Raw genomic sequence first — 16,192 nt, forward strand, 5'->3', positions numbered from 1 at the left:
TGAAAATATACCCTTAGCAATAGCTTAACTCTCTGCTTCCAACTGCAGATGAGTGACCTTAGAAAGAAAGGATGAGAACATTTTTAATCCAAGTATTTATTGAATTAGCAACAGGGGAAAATACTATATGGTTCTCAGCATTTATTTTACAAGGTTTGCCATCATCATGATGGTCCAATCGTGCAGAGAGAAAGGATTTGTGTTGCACAGGCAATAGGAATTTTACAGCATGATTAAAATGTTTATGTATTTTACAGTTCTAGAAGGATTTTAAGGTTAGCATTAATATATATTTGTGGTACCGAGACATGCTGAGAATTTTTAGTTCATTTTTTACTAAAAAGACAGTTTCAAATTTAAATTCATTGTAGCTTAGTTTGGTATGGGTTGTTCCCCCCCCCAATATATATGCTGATTCTGAGTCATGAGCAGATTGTAGTGCCTTGAAATGCCATACCACCAGGCATGTCTGTGTGTCTAGAGATTTCAACAGTGGTCTTTCCAGTAATTATATGGAGAACATATCTTGGCTTGTAGCTAGGAGATTGTTTAGTGATGCTCTGCAGTGTATTCTCCATATAATCTTCTATGGACATCTGGTCCACCAAAGTAGAGGAACTGCTGCTTGGCCTGTGAAACTGCTGCCTCAGCTACCCCGAATCGTCTTCTATGGAGAATTTGGTAATTCATTCCTCATAACTATACTCAGATGCCAATGCTCTGTCAAAGACATTCTTTTGCCTCAGCTTAACTTTGTCAGGAAGAACCAGGTAAAGGTCCCTTTTGAAAGACACCACAGTTTGTTGGGACGCTGATGCATCAAACATTATCAAATATAACAAATACTATTTTCCTAAATTATTATTTGCAGTTTTTCATTCCCCGCTTCTTTCCTAGAAAAAATGTTTCTGTTAACTCTCTAGAAAAAATGCTAATGTTAAGCATTAACATTTTTTCCACTTAACAGATTTTTAATTCATCATTTGGATTGCATTTCATAAAGCATACAAGTTTCTTGAGATTCAAAAGGAGCTGTGACTCATTTCCCCTGTTTGTAAATCCAAACAAACCAAGTTCACCAGGCTGAAGTGTTTCATGCTGTTTGCTTATACTTGCCCAAAACTAGCCCATAACCTGCTGTTTCAAATGTCCCCGATGTAGGAATGAGGAGACCACATCAAGCAGATTAAGAACTGACCAAACATTTACTCCGCAGCTAAACACATCTTTGTGTACTTTTTGAAACACTTGCACAGTTATTAATTATTTTTCATCATTATCTGAACTGTTTGTCTTAGGACTTGACTGGGAGCAGATATGGAAAAAAAAGATACTATTTTTGCAAAAGTTACAGCCTACTATGAGTAAAAAAACCCACCAGGAATTTTTTGTCTTAATTTTATTGACATCAGTAATTACAGCTGCTCATATGAGGTTTTATTCAAGCTGCAAACCACTCTAGCTTTATCCATCATGAGTCTAATCTTTCCTTGGTGTTCTCTGCCCCCTCTGGAATTAACATACCCTTTTTTCCTGGTGTCACAAATCTGACATTGCTCTTCAGACTTTGCACATGCCCTCTCTTTTACCTTTATCATTCACAGGCAACCCTTGTGCTCATTTGCTTCCTTCTGCTGTCCCATTTTGGTACCCTCACCAGCCTTCAGCATCTGAGAATCTCTCTTGTGAAAAGCTAGTGGGGGCTGGTGACATTGAGATGAAAGACAAAATTATTTTCAACTCATCAGCTCTGATAATAACCAATACTAAGTTTCATTATTATACTTCACCCTGACCCATATAATTTCCCATAAAAATCATGTAAGAACTGTTTATCTAATACATTATTTAAGAAAAATAAACCCAGGGAATTTAGCATTTGAAAAAATACAGTCACAGAACAGTCACACATGAGAGAGGGACTCATGGGGGGAAAGCTCATTGCTAAGGATTAAACCCATAATATGTCAGCAGTAGATACCAGTACTGTAATTACAGATGATATTAATAAAAGCATTAAGTATTTTAAGTCACAGAGACCTTTCAAGAAATTACTAGTAAACTAAAAAGTAGACCAAGGATCACCTCGTTTAATCGTCAGGTTTTTTTTCACAGCCAGTTTCTCAAGTGTCTCAGGGAGAGAGAAAGAGAAATATAATATAGTCCTGAAAACTCTGCAGTGTATCTCAGGTATTGGTTGCATGCTATGGATAAGACAGAAAAAATCCACTCCTGTGTGAGCAGGAAACTTGTCCCAGTTGACAACTAGCAACTTAAATAACATGTAGTGTTAACTTTTCTCTTAATATGTTTAAGTTCTTCAAGTTTGGATATCTATCCCTGGATCTGGCTGTCTTTATTTGGAACCTAAATTTAAGCAGAAGAGACTAGCTGTATCTCCACTTTCAAACCCGTAGGTACTTCATCCCTCTGGAGAAAGCAAACTCACTTGAAAATGGAGTGCACTCTCAAGAAGACTGGAATCTTTTCAGAGAAATCCTGGCATAAGCAAGGAGCAAACATTTCTAGTGTTTTCACCTTCTCTGATGAAGGTAGGACTTTCCACTTCATAACAATGTGGATGGTTGACAGATAAGCATTTCCTCAGCAATTTACACCTTCTGAGCATGAGACGCAGGGGAAAAAAGACTCTCTGTTTTGGAAACTCTGCATTATTTCACCCGTGAAGTCATGCAACAATTGATTAAAGGTATTTCCTACCTGTACATCTTTCCTTTGATTTACATGAAAAATTCTATGTCAGGGGTATAAGTTTCTATTAGATGCAATTGTACATCCTTAAGACGACATACACCCCCCCGCCATGCACACACATAACTATTTCTATTAAATTCTGTAGGATTTCTCACTGGGGCTGGCACAAAACAGTTAGCCGATAAATTACTTGCAAAAAAGAAGAAAGCAAATTATAATTCAACCATTTTTGTATAGAACTTATTGCTTTATATAGAAATAGTCGGTTTATAGCTGTCTGAGAGTAATTGGTTCATTCCATTCACAATGATTTATTTATTAATGTTGCTGATTTGCACACATACACAGCTTGGAGTACATAGAACAGTTTTATATGTAAAATTGATAAATACATTTAATTTATTGATTTGCAAATGACAAATTTATTTGGTCTAAAAAGTTTATTGGTTCATAAGAAAGAAATATTGATTTTTGTGTGTAATATGAGTTTTAGATGTGCACTTAAGTAGAGGCAGCAGAACTGCTTACACTGCTTGATGGAAGTCTATCAAGCTTTTCAACCTTATCTTTATTTTGAGGGGTTTATAGCTAGGTCATAAAAAATGAGTTTGGGCTGAGTCTTCTTTTAAGTCAGTTGTGTATCTACTGCTTGACATCTCAGTCAAGAGCACTTTTAAGCACATTCACAAAACAGATTGGTCACTGTTCAGCAGTAGATGTTTAGAATAAATACCCATTAACTGTAACTGTAGATTTATTTCTGTCCATAATTTCTGCAATTGGCTATTTGGCTTATTCTGTGTTTTCTGTTAAAGAAAATAATGTGTTTATTGAAGAATAATAAAAAGTATTTTAAAAGTGCTGCATGCTTTATAGACAAAGAAGGTGTTGACTTAAGGCTCAGCCTGATGCTTCTGAAGACAGTGAGAGTATTTCCATGACTTGAAATGTTAATGAGTAAATTTCCCTTAGCTGTGGGGCAGAGAAACGTTCAAGCATATCGCAACAGTGTGTCCCAATCTCAGCAAGGCAGCACTACAGTTCACTGACTTGCAGATTCCTGTTATCCCCCAACACATTGTGATCATTGTGCCTTGTGTCTAGGAAGAGCTAGGTAATGAGCTGCATTCCCAGTGATTCTTTGTCTTTCTGTATAAAGTTTATATTAAGATGCTTACTTTGCATAATAAGGTTATGCACTCAAGTGAAAGACTTCCTACCAGAGTGTAGGAAAAATGTTGCTGGCGTTGCATGGGGACACAAGTACTCAAATGTCATATGATGAAAATTGGCCTAATATGTTTCCGGTCTGCCTTCCTGTGCTGTTCTCTCTCTCTGTTTTCCTATTCTGGCTCAGTGTTATTCCCCTCTTTGGCTCTGTTGCTGTGATTGATTGTGGGAAAGAAAAGAAAAGAAAAGAAAAGAAAAGAAAAGAAAAGAAAAGAAAAGAAAAGAAAAGAAAAGAAAAGAAAAGAAAAGAAAAGAAAAGAAAAGAAAAGAGAAAAGAAAAGAGAAAAGAAAAGAAAAGAAAAAAGAAAACTAAAGAAAAGAAAAAAGAAAAGAGGAAAGCAAACAAAAGAAAAGAGGAAAGGGGAGAGAAGAGAAGAGAAGAGAAGAGAAGAGAAGAGAAGAGAAGAGAAGAGAAGAGAAGAGAAGAGAAGAGAAGAGAGGGCAAAAACCACTGCAACATGGGGGTTGAAACCTGTGCCTCGTGGTTGAGGAGGGGATGGAACACCTTTAAATCAGCTCTGTGTGCCTGGATCCTGAGTGGGTTGACAAGCTATTAGATTATTTCTGGATGCAGGAGTTGAATGCACCATTAACAAGTTTGCTGATGATACCAAACTGGGAGGTGCTGTTGACTCTCTTGAGGGACAAGAGGCCTTGCAGAGGGATCTAGATAGATTGGAGCATTGGGCTATGATTAATGGGATGAAATTTAACAAGTCAAAATGCCAGATTCTGCACGTAGGATGGAGTAATGCTGGGCACAAGTCTAAATTGGGAGAGGAGTGGCTGGAGATCAGCCCTGCAGAAAGTGATCTGGGGGTGCTGGCTGACAGCAGGCTCCATGTGAGTCAGCAGTGTGCCCTGGCAGCCAAGAGGGGAAACCACATCCTGGGGTGCATCAAACACAGCACAACCAGCTAGTCAAAAGAGGGGATTATCCTGCCATATTCAGCGTTGGTGCAGCCTCTCCTTGAGTACGTGTGCAGTTCTGGCCCCACAATTTAAGAAGGATGTAAAGGTCCTTGAATGAGTCCAGAGGAGGGCAACAAAGCTGGTGAAAGGGTGGGAAAGAATGTCCTATGAGGAGTGGATAAGGACTTTGGGCTTGTCTAGTTTGGAGAAAAGGAGGCTGAGGAGTGACCTCATTGCTCTGTACAGCTTCCTGAGGAGGGGAAGTGGAGAAGGAGGTGCTGAGCTCTTCTCCCTGGGAGCCAGTGGTAGGACGTGTGGGAATGGTTCAAAGCTGTGCCAGGAGAGGTTTAGGCTGGACATTAGGAAGCATTTCTTTACTGAGAGGGAGGTCAAACACTGGAACAGGCTTCCTAGAGATGTGGTCGATGCCCCAAGCCTGTCAGTGTTTAAGAGGCATTTGGACAATGCCCTTAACAACATGCTTTAACTTTTGGTCAGCTATGAATTGGTCAGACAGTTGGACTAGGTGATCATTGTAGGTCCCTTCCAACTGAAATATTCTATCTATATCTAGTCTATTTTGCAATTGTATTCTTTTTGTATTCTGCCTGGCTGGTGACAACGCTGGCTAGCCTGTGCCCAAGGACCGCATGCATTTTAGGTGCAGCTCAGTGTTGCGATGGAAGAAGCCTTGAGAGCTCATCTCAGACTTACAGGAAACCTTCAGAGGGCAGGGACGTTTCCCATCCATGCAGACACCAGGGGAAACAGGATCTCTAAGAACAACATCCCCCAGCTGAGATCCTGTGGACTGGAGGCAATGTCTGGGTCTTCCTAAGGCTGGACATTGCATTGAGACACTATTTTAACTGAGGGAAGCAAAAAGAGTGTCTTGAAGGTAAACTTAGACATAAATTTATTACAGATACTTTTTTCTTTTCTTTTATACTGTCTCTAAATATCTGCTTTATTGGGCTTTCCATTTTTAAGTTAAATAAAACATATATTTCTTTCTTCCAAAAAGTCTCTCCATCTGGTGATAAGAGACATTTCAAGTCTGGCAAAACATTTGTTTTTCATTCTCAAGTAAGTAACAGTCCTAAATGTAGGTTTGGCCTGAACAGATGAGTTGTGGTATAGAAAAACAAAAAGAAAAAAAAGAAAAAAAAATCAGCTTAGGTCAACTGTTAAACAGATCTGGGATTCAAGCTTTAAGAAAGGGAAATTAGTACCTAGTTTTACCCGGAATATGAGGGTGTGGACATCTTCATTTCTTCACATATTGCATCCTAGTCAAAACAGTATGACTGTTCAGCAACAAATAGGTGAGATCTGATCTCAACTGGAAGCCTACTATAGTTAACAGTTAATAGTATAGGTATTAATTCACAGGAGATTTCCTTCAGACACGCCACACTTCTTATTTGTTTGTCCAATTCTGAATTTTGTTATTATTATGAAACAACTTGATGAAGAAACACAATTGAATGGAATTATATACACTGTATTGATTATGTCTTTGTTGTTATGCTGTGATTTCAAGACTTTATAGAATGTCTGAGTCATGAGATGTCACTGCATGGTAGATTAATTTGGTCCCAGAGACTGGCCAAGATATTTCCAGCTGTGCAGATAGACTTAACAGAATATGACCTCTGTCACACCACACCACAATCTTTATCTGTTATATGTACCACACCTTTATCTGCTATATGTACCTATGCAGACACTTGTTTTTACATTACTTCGGTCTTTGTGCTCACCTGGAGACATGAAACTTCTGAAACTGTCTGCTGATGGCTATAACTAGCCTTACAAGTACTATTAGTATAGCAGTAGTGCCTGGGACCTCCAAAGCTGAGTACCTATATGACAAAGCCCAAAACTTTGTGTCAGAAAGCTTACAATATAAATGAAAGATAGATGGGAAAGGGTACAATAAACAAACTGGAAAAATACAAGTTAAAAGGGAAAACACGGGATACAGAGATACTTATCATGAGAATTTAAAGAATGGTTAAAAAGTGAATAAATAATACATTTGTGGATCCTACTGTTAGCTTCTCTACCAAAGGACCTTCTACACAAGCATTACGAATCATAGCTTAGAGACATTATTTGGGGAACCTGACAAGTGAGTAATAGGTGTAATTCTAAATAAACTGATTAGTGCATAAAAATATCCAGGAGGATGTTGATCCATTAAAAGTACTTGCAAAAACCACATAGATAGAATAATTTTTTTAAGGAATATTTATTTTCAGTTCCATTTAAACAACCCACTTTTGTAACACATACTAAAATCTTTAGTAAACATTCTAAGAAATTTCAGGATTATAGCCACAGGGATGGATTAAATGCATTTCAGTTCTGCAGACTAAAATACAGAATATGTTTGCATCATTCTGCATTTTATTATGTTGCTGCCTTTTGGTATGCTTTACATTAAAAATACATGACTGACACTCTTTATACCGGTAAGCCTTTTTATTGAAAAAAAATGTTATTGCATTAAACTACATTCCCAGGAATTCCTTGAATAACCTAAAAAAAAAGCCGCGTTGCATGTACAATAGTGCAATTCACTTAGCTACTGTATAATATAAAACACTTTATACAGAGAATACAAAACAAAATTACTAGTTTACATATTATACTAGCCAGAGTATCATCCAGTTTTAAATATAAACTTAACACTTTTAAAATTAATCTGGTCAAATGGCATTTTTATGCAAATCTGCACAACAAATATACATATTAAATGTATTCCAGAAGTGTCTCAGTTACCAAAAAAATTCCCCCCCCCCCAACCCCCCAATTTTTGTCATTGTGTAACTCAGGAAACTTTTATTATTGGAATTTTACAGTATGGGTGACCTGTTTCCTTGGATTATGTATCAAGAATATACAATCAAACTAAAATAGATTATTAACTTGGAGTGTATATATTGCTGCCACCAGGATACTGTAAGTCTTTTAAAAATCAGTCTAAATAAAATCAAAATTGTAGCACGGCTCCATACATCAGGCTCAATTATGCTTTTAGTCATAATAATGAGACATATTTAAAGTACATTATTGATGAAAAACAAATATGGCAGCAAGTAGAGCAAATATATCACCTCAGCTGTGCTGATAATTTTATTACATTTCTCCAAGAAAATCCCTTCTGTGTACTAAGAACAATATTGGACATTCTCTTTGTTAGTAGCCAATGATTGCTGTTTTGCTATTGTGCTGTTTCTGTTCCTTCTTAATCCCTCTTTTTTTCCCATAAATACCTCTCAAAATCCTAATTGTCATTGTTCCAAGAATTAAATTTAATCTTTATTGTCTATTCATTTGCCTTACCAAATCATCCTTGTTGGTATATACAATGATGCAAGGACATCCTATGATTTGGTTCCTTCCTAGAATCCCATTGTATTGTGCACACATTAAGGGAAACGTATATAACTATTTTCCATAAAGGATCTATGTAGCAGGAAATTGTTAAGTTTCAATTGGTCAAGTTTCTTGCCATACGAATTTCTACAATATTAACACGGACTGTAAGAAGCAGGGATAGAAAATGTGTGTATACACATTAAAGATGAGATTAACCTGTCATTTCTTCTGTTCCACTTTTTTCTCTTGGTGTTACCTACTTAGGATTCAAATTAACTCTTATATACAATGAGAACAGCTGGTTTTTCTTGAATAGGAATGGAACTATGCCCATAAATTTAAAAGTTTCTAGGGCTGGAAATACATCTTTTAGGCTGGTATTAGCCCTGAACTGGTGGTGATGGCTGTGCAGCTCAGTCAGCCTCTTCCAGGGCACAGGCTGATCTGCTCCTTTAATTATGACTAATGTTTCCAAGTGGTCCACTAAGTGAGGGATCTTCATCCAAGCAAGCAAGTACTAATTTTCAGAGGTGTTGAGTCACATTCAGTGAAATATGTTTGATTCTCAGAAAATATAGTTTCAGAAGTATAGAAATTATATGGAAATTCAGATGTAATTTTGGGAAGATTTTCAGCCAAAAATGAAAGGAAGAATTTTAAAACTGGGGAATTATTTATTTTTAACATATTTCCCAAAGAAAATTTCTCACTTCCTTAATTCTGAAGCAATAATTTCAATTAAATATGTTCCCTACAATTAAAATGAGAAAATTAAACCATAAAGATAAGTAATTCCAAAAAGGCATTTTGTTAATGAGATTAATAAATCAGCTGGGAATCCAACCAAAAGATATTTGCGGGTGCTGATTTCACCAACCTTTCGGAATAAAAAAAAAATGTTTTACTTCTGCTCAGTCTCCAGATCTTTTCCTGACAGCTTTTATTTGATGGCTAAAATGTTAAGTATCCAAAGAAACTTTAACTTTGAAAATACAAAACAAGCAGTTATAACTTCTAAAGCCATTTGAAAAGTTTGGCATAATACCGGTTTATGCTGAAGCAGCTGCTTTTAGAAATTAAAACAATTCCATTTTATTGCAGTGTATCAATCTGCTTTGATGAAAACTAAGTTAGAAAATTGGTCCTAAGTTTTATTTTAAATATTCAACTTAATTGCAATTGGATTTCTCAGTTTCTTCAGATAGCCAAATATAATGGAATAAAATCCTCCAAAAGTTTTTTTAATATGTTTTATATGGATTCTGAAAGACACATTATTAATTGTGCACTACATTATTGTGAATGAATTGAAATTATTTCAAATGTTTCTAATCCAAACAAAGAGGTACTGTCAGACACTTCACTGTCCAATTATATTGGGAAGCATGCCTGCAGTCCAACCACAATTATGAATTTAATTTCATGCTAAATATCCCATGTTGAGTTAGAAACATTATAAAAATAGTTAGATTGTGCCATTCAAAGAGATGCTGAAGCCCTCACCTATTTCCAGATACACAGTTTTTACTAGCAATTTCAACCACGCATTACCCTGAAGGTTGGATACATGCATTCAAACATTGCAGATTCAGAACTTCAGTTTGTATGTTGAAAGTTTGGGAAGCCATGCGAGAATCTTGACATATTTCTTTAGATTCAATATACCTTGAAATGCTGAGAACTGTGGTATAGTTTTCTATGAGACTTGACCTGGAGAGCCAGTTTCTGCTCAGAATTTTATTTCTGCATTTTTATGAATATCAGCACAATTTTATAGGACCAGCCAATTGTTTATGTTGTTTGTGAAAGGGATGAAACATATTTACACATTCTTTGTGCAAGACTCTCCCGCTCATTAGAGCTCTGGTAGGAAAGAATTGTTGCAGTCTTGGCCAAGGACCTCTGAGGTTCAAAGCCAGCACTAGCTGCTGGGCAATTCTGGGCTGCTGCTGCCCACCCCTGACATACCCTATGCTACAGCCACAGGCAGGCTATGCCAAAGAACTTGGCTTCATCCCCTTCTTTCCCTTGCCTTCTTGGATGCTTGGCTCAGGGAGAAAAGTAGCAGTCTGCTTGTGCCAGCACAGAGCCCCCTACTCTAAGGGAATTTTTTGTTATGTACCTGTGGCCAGACTGGAGTCTCTTTACACTGTCCAAGCAATGTATCCCAGGGACAAAATCACTGAAGTATCCTTGAGATGTTGTTGTGACCCTCTTCTTCCAGTGTTAACTCATCACCCCTCACTCTGGGGCTCCCCAATTTATTTTGGCCAGGAGTCAAAACCAGGGACTTGTGGTCCCAGATACCTTCTTTTTTGCTCAGTCTGAAATACCTTAACCACACCAAGTACTATGCTGTTGCATATAGACACTCAGAAAAACACACCTTTGAGGTGCGTCAAGATTGCTCTACCTTATATTGCACTACTTTAAACCACTCATCAGTGTTGATGTTCTCGGTCCTGTGGTGCCTGGGTGCTGTGGTCCCATTCCTACTGACAGTCACAGGCTTCACTTCAGACTGTTCTTTCCAACCCTTCTGTAGAATAGAAGCTGGACCCTGTCCTCCTTGTGATAGTATCGTAAAAGACTTTAAACCAGCTTTTACCCAGTGATATGAGAACTAAAGCAACGTTCGTATGCTGTCAGTCAGAATGTGGACTTTAAAATATTTGCCGTTGTGCTCTCAGCAAAACAGTAAATTTCCCCTCAGACGTGACTGAACACTGAATAATTTATATTATTCAAATTTGGGTTTGGAGCCATGGTGTAATTGTTTGGGCTAGTTTAAATAGCTAGAAACACTGAAAACTTCTTTTATTGTAGGTAACTGTTGGGTCTGGCTAGAGCAAGAATGGTGATGGGGCTCTTGCCCTTGGAAAAATGGATGAACAAAGGGATTTGGATGTATAGCAGAAGGTGTGGCTGCATTCAGGTGGGGTGTAAATAAGGCTGGGATATACGCAGTGTGTGGCAGTGTGGGAAAGGTCAGTGGGGAAGGGTGGAGAGGGGTGGTGGAGACCAAGTGCAATGGGTGTCCTGCCAGCAAAGCAGGGTGGGTGGGAATGAGGGCTGGTGCTAATGGGGAAAGTGGTATGGGGGCAAAATGTGCCTGAGAGAGGGGATGGAGGTGGGCCAGGGAGAGATGGCTGCCGTGGGGATGTACAGATGCCGAGACAGCAAAGCGTTGCAGCAGTGTGTGGTGGATGGTGGTGACAGCAGCGTGCTGCTGAACAGGGAGGGCAGGAACTGCTGGTGTTGCAGAGAAGGCAGCTGGTCCTGGGGCAGGCAAAACTTTCAGGTGTTTTGCCAGAAGTTGTTTCTGCATATGCTGCTGGGCTTGCAGCTGCAGCAACCTGTATTTTTCTACTTCCTCTGGTGAAAATGTGATAGGCTGCTGCGTTAAAGGAGGGGAGGTGGATTTGCTGTACACTTCTAGGTCATTTACTGTGTCCTCATACTTCTGCATAGCATTGTCACAAAGAGAGTCTGAACTGCCTTCTGCCCGGTTTGAGTCCATGTTTACATCATGTAGTTCTTCTTTGGTCTCTGTTGAATTAGCAACAACAGAATATCTATTAGAGGGAAAAGCACCAGGGAAATCATTTGGTACTGGGTCACAGCTTTGTATAAAGGGTTGCACTTCACTAATGAAGAGATTGGATTGTTCCTTTATTGCCGTGTTCCTTTTTATGCTCGGGCTCTGATAGCCTGTTCCTATTTGAATGATGTCTTTAAAAAGGCAATGATCATAATCAGTGCCAGTTGAAAGAGCAACATCAGTTATCTCTGATGCTTCAAAGTTGTTTTTCTTCACACTGGTTTCCAATGAACTAATTTCATTATGCCCCGTGTCATTTTTACCTACACTTAGCAGTTTCTCTGGCAAAGGTAACATTGCAATATCATCTACCGATGATGAAAACTGAAGAGCAAAGTGACTTCGCGATTGATCCCTTAATTCTACCCCACAAGTGTTTGAAAATCTCTCTGAATCGTGCATTTGTTCCTGGGTTTTCTTGGACTGCACTCTTTCTAAAAGTAACTTGGCAGTCAGCGACTTTCTTTTTCCACATATGTCTTTTGCCAGGGTTTCAGAAGAGCAGGTGGCAAAGTTTTTTGGCTGACCATTCACATTCAGAGAGTCGTAATGTGCAATTGCAGCTTTTCCCATTTCAGTGTTAGAACCTCTTTCTGCGTCATCTTTTGTTTTGTCATCACAGTTGTCAGTCTCTTTTGAGAAGGATCCTGAACTGCTACCTCTTGATATTCTGCTACTAGACGATCTTTCGCTGCTTCCTGAGTCTCTGGTGGAACAACTTTTGGAGCTATGGTAGCTTCTACTTCCACTGTGCACTTTGCCAAAATGCCGGTGTCTACATCTGCTGTGTTTAGATCTGTCTCTGTGTTGTAAAACTCTATGTCTTGAACATCTTCGATATTTAAGTGTGCCCCTCTGTGTACAGTTTCTAGTTCTGTGAGTTCTGCTACAACAAAGGTAATCCTCATCTGTATCATTAGAAGTGAAAATACACTTGTGCTTTCTGTGCTTACATTTGTGCCTTTCAGCTGTCTTGCTTTTTCTTTTACAACAAAAAAGCAAATGGTTTCTGCTGTGATTGTTCGATGTGGGACTCAGGTAGCTCATGTAGCTACTCGTACCACTAACTGAAGTGTCAGAATAGCTGGAATGTCTGTCAGAGGAGGACTTTTGAGGAGATGGGAATCTCCAGCATCCCATGCAACTTCCACATCTTTCATTTTCTGAATACCTGCTGTTTGAACTGGATTTATAACTAAGGAAACTTCCACTAGAGTCTTTTCCACTGTCACTTACGTCACTGCTGCAGCTGGCCACATCTTGAATGGATCTGCAGTCATTTTGGTTTTCAGGTTTTTCCTCAGAATAAATAAAATTACATTTTGCAGCTTTAGACTTTTTAATCCTAGACATAAAAGCAGAAAAGGAAATGCTTTCATTTCTAATGTTCTGGTTTTTTCTTTCACAGCTATGAAAATGATGCTTTAAAGGTCTTCTCAGTGTTGTTGTATGAAGACTTTTTTCTGTCACGTAATCCTTTTGTGAGACATCAAGGTAAGCAGGCACTTTGGGTATATTTTCATTTAAATAATCTGCAATGCATTTTTGACCATTTTCATTCATTTCTTTCCCTATGTCTGACTCAGCTTTTTGCTTGACCTTTCTTGGATTTAGGGAACCTTTCATCTTCTTTGGTTTCAACAACTGATTATCTTGTTCATTTGACATTTGCTTGTGTTTTATTAAACCTGAGGCTTCATTTTCATCTGCAGTCTTATTTATAGAGTACTCTTTACAGCTTGCTTTGTTTGTTTCATGATGTTTACCATCTCTGTGATTTAAAGAGAGTCTGAAGTCAAAATACAGTGGATTACAGCCATATGAAATACAGGGCTCAGTTTTTGTAAACAAAAGTAATTCTGTGGGCCACTGTAGAGCAGTGGTGCCATCTTTGCTCACTACATGGAGGAAAGACAATGCCTGGGGCTTAACATCTTTAACTGTGGTCTCCCTTGGAAGTGTTTCCATATTCCCATTTGTGTTTTCTGAACTCTCCAGTGATCTTTCTCTTTTTACCACCCCAGGACTGTCATTAATGTTGCTTTCGCCTGTCAGCTGAGGTTCTGGCTGTTGTGGGAGCTCAGGTAACTGGTCAGGCAGGTGGGCATTGCTGTTCTTGTAGGTGTTCAGCTGTGTACAAAAATTGCTAGCGTGGCATGAAGGTGAAATGAGAGTTTCTAACAATTGTTCAGACTCATTCAATTTGCTCTCTTGCTCTGTTTCTTTAAGTGAACCAGAAAAATCCAAATTTGAAAGCTGTATTTTGGCTTTGGAAAATGAAGGATGAGCACTGACCTTTTCTTCTAATTCTGTATCACTACTTTTATCATTTTCCTTTAGCATTTTAGGTTTTACAGCTACATGACTTGATGCACTGTTATCCAAATCCTTTTGGGCTTGTGTAATAGGTAGCCCTTTATCCAAGCTTGCTTTCATGTCCTCCTCCAAAAGTGTACCAGAGCAACAGCCCTCAAGAGCTTGCTTTGTTTTATGGCTGGGGGATTCACTACAATCATTTCCTTCTTCAGAGTTCTCACTGAAGACTGATGCTGAGGACTCGAGCTTCAAAGGGACTTTTTTAGAGAATGAGAAAGACACTCCTGCCCTTTGAGAAGTATTGGTGCTATCTGGGAGCGCTTGTGAGACTTGATTTCCAAGCGCATGGGGTCTTTCGGTAGGGGACTGGTGCCTGCTTATGATAAGCTGTTGTTTCTCTAGTACGCTGCTGGAGAAACCTTGTCCTTCACTTGTGGTAGTTCTTGGAGAACTGGCTGTGAACTTGCCGCCCTTGTACAGGAAAATGCCATCTGGTGATTGCTGCTTTTCCATGACTAATCTGGGGGCTTTAAGCAATGGTCCACTCCCAGTCATGCTGTAAGGTAATTAAATTAAAAAAAAAAACAAAACAACAAGCTGTATTAAGTAACCAAGTTAAGGCAGAACTCGCATTTGACGATGTCTATCTGGTGAAGAAGGGTGTCACTCATGCTGTTACTAGGGAAAACTAAGTTTCTAAAGTTTCTAAAGGGTAAATGTGCAGTCTAGCCCTGAGCTTGGGCTTCTATATGGGCAAGACAGTCCTTACATACAGGAAATTATATGATTTGAAGTCAACACATGAATGCTCTTTTTCAGTTATGCCCATGTATATCCAGAATAAACAATATTGTCTTTACTCTGCCTTTACATCAAGGAGAATCTGGTCTGTGATAAGTCTTGGTTTTCTGAGAGGCCACTGCAAAGGAAATTGTGCCTTGTTCAAAATGAGACACTTCCACCTGGAGCATCTGCAGAATCAAACTCTGTAAGAGAAAAGGCAGCATTCTGCTTGCCTAGTGGGGGGAAGTGGGGGGTATGCATGATTTTTTTAAGAGTAGATTTTTATTTTATCTTTATACTATTCCACATTAGATGACTTTGTGAAATATTCAAAGAGATATTAATGCTAAAACTATCACCAAACATCGGTGGGGAAAAGGACACAAGGTGGATTTCCATCAATATTAATGGCAACTTCACTGCTCTCATTATCAATCACCATTTGACTTACTTCTCCATATTTTTCCTTTCTGTATTGTACTCTCATTAATTAAATTTTTTCTCTTCCCAAAACATCTCATATTTTAAATCTGTGGTTTAGTTTTCTTGTACTTTAAAAAAAAAATATCAACCGATTTTAAGAAGGCCTTAACAATCATGGTAAATCACTGATTTTTTGCAATAGATAATTAACTGAGATTGGAATGACTGTTGCCATTTTCCATTAGAGATGAGATATATATATAGCCACCATACAAATGTTATTCCAAGTAACATTTTAAACATACATTTCGTTAGACCAATTATCTACATTTGCTATCAATGCAGTATTACAGTACACTTACATGAAAAAAATTTGAAACCAGCGTCAGTTAAGAGTTTGATTAAAAATTAGAAAATATTTTAATTAAATGTAAGTATATTATGACTGCCAGATCTGCATAGCAGCTATCTATAAATAGCCTAGCATGTTTTATAAATGCTATAAAAATGCATTGATCTTCAGCAGTGGAAACGACATAAAGACTCCCTGGAGTAGGGTCAACTCCAAGTATGAGAATATGTATGCATTTCTGAGAATATATTTGCATTTGCCACAAATTTGGCATCAGGAGATACAAATTCACCCCTATTTGTACATCAGGAAGGAATTATCTCTTGGAGAAGGCATGTAAAGAGATCATTTTCAAAGTCTCCTTGCAACAGCAAAATAAAGCTGTGTTTTCAGTTTTTCGGTGCAAGACATTAACAGTAATTTTGTTGTCAAATTGTATTAGCTTCTTGTAAAGAACTCTGTTGGGACCTGAG

At 38.2% G+C, this 16,192-nt stretch overlaps 1 protein-coding gene across 2 annotated transcripts in view; it reads right to left on the minus strand.

The window, feature by feature from the left end:
- Window positions 1-8,703: 8,703 nt before the first annotated feature.
- The window catches only part of ZNF804B (zinc finger protein 804B), a 239,725-nt gene continuing 232,236 nt past the window's right edge, over window positions 8,704-16,192 (minus strand). For both annotated transcript variants that reach the window (XM_069775568.1, XM_069775572.1), the window contains exon 4: window positions 8,704-14,717. In XM_069775568.1, the coding sequence (XP_069631669.1) occupies window positions 11,027-14,717 (3,691 nt within the window). In that variant the 3' untranslated portion in view covers window positions 8,704-11,026. The remainder of the gene's footprint in view (window positions 14,718-16,192) is intronic.

Source organism: Haliaeetus albicilla, chromosome 2 (assembly GCF_947461875.1).
Source record: "Haliaeetus albicilla chromosome 2, bHalAlb1.1, whole genome shotgun sequence".
Classification (NCBI taxonomy): domain Eukaryota; kingdom Metazoa; phylum Chordata; class Aves; order Accipitriformes; family Accipitridae; genus Haliaeetus; species Haliaeetus albicilla.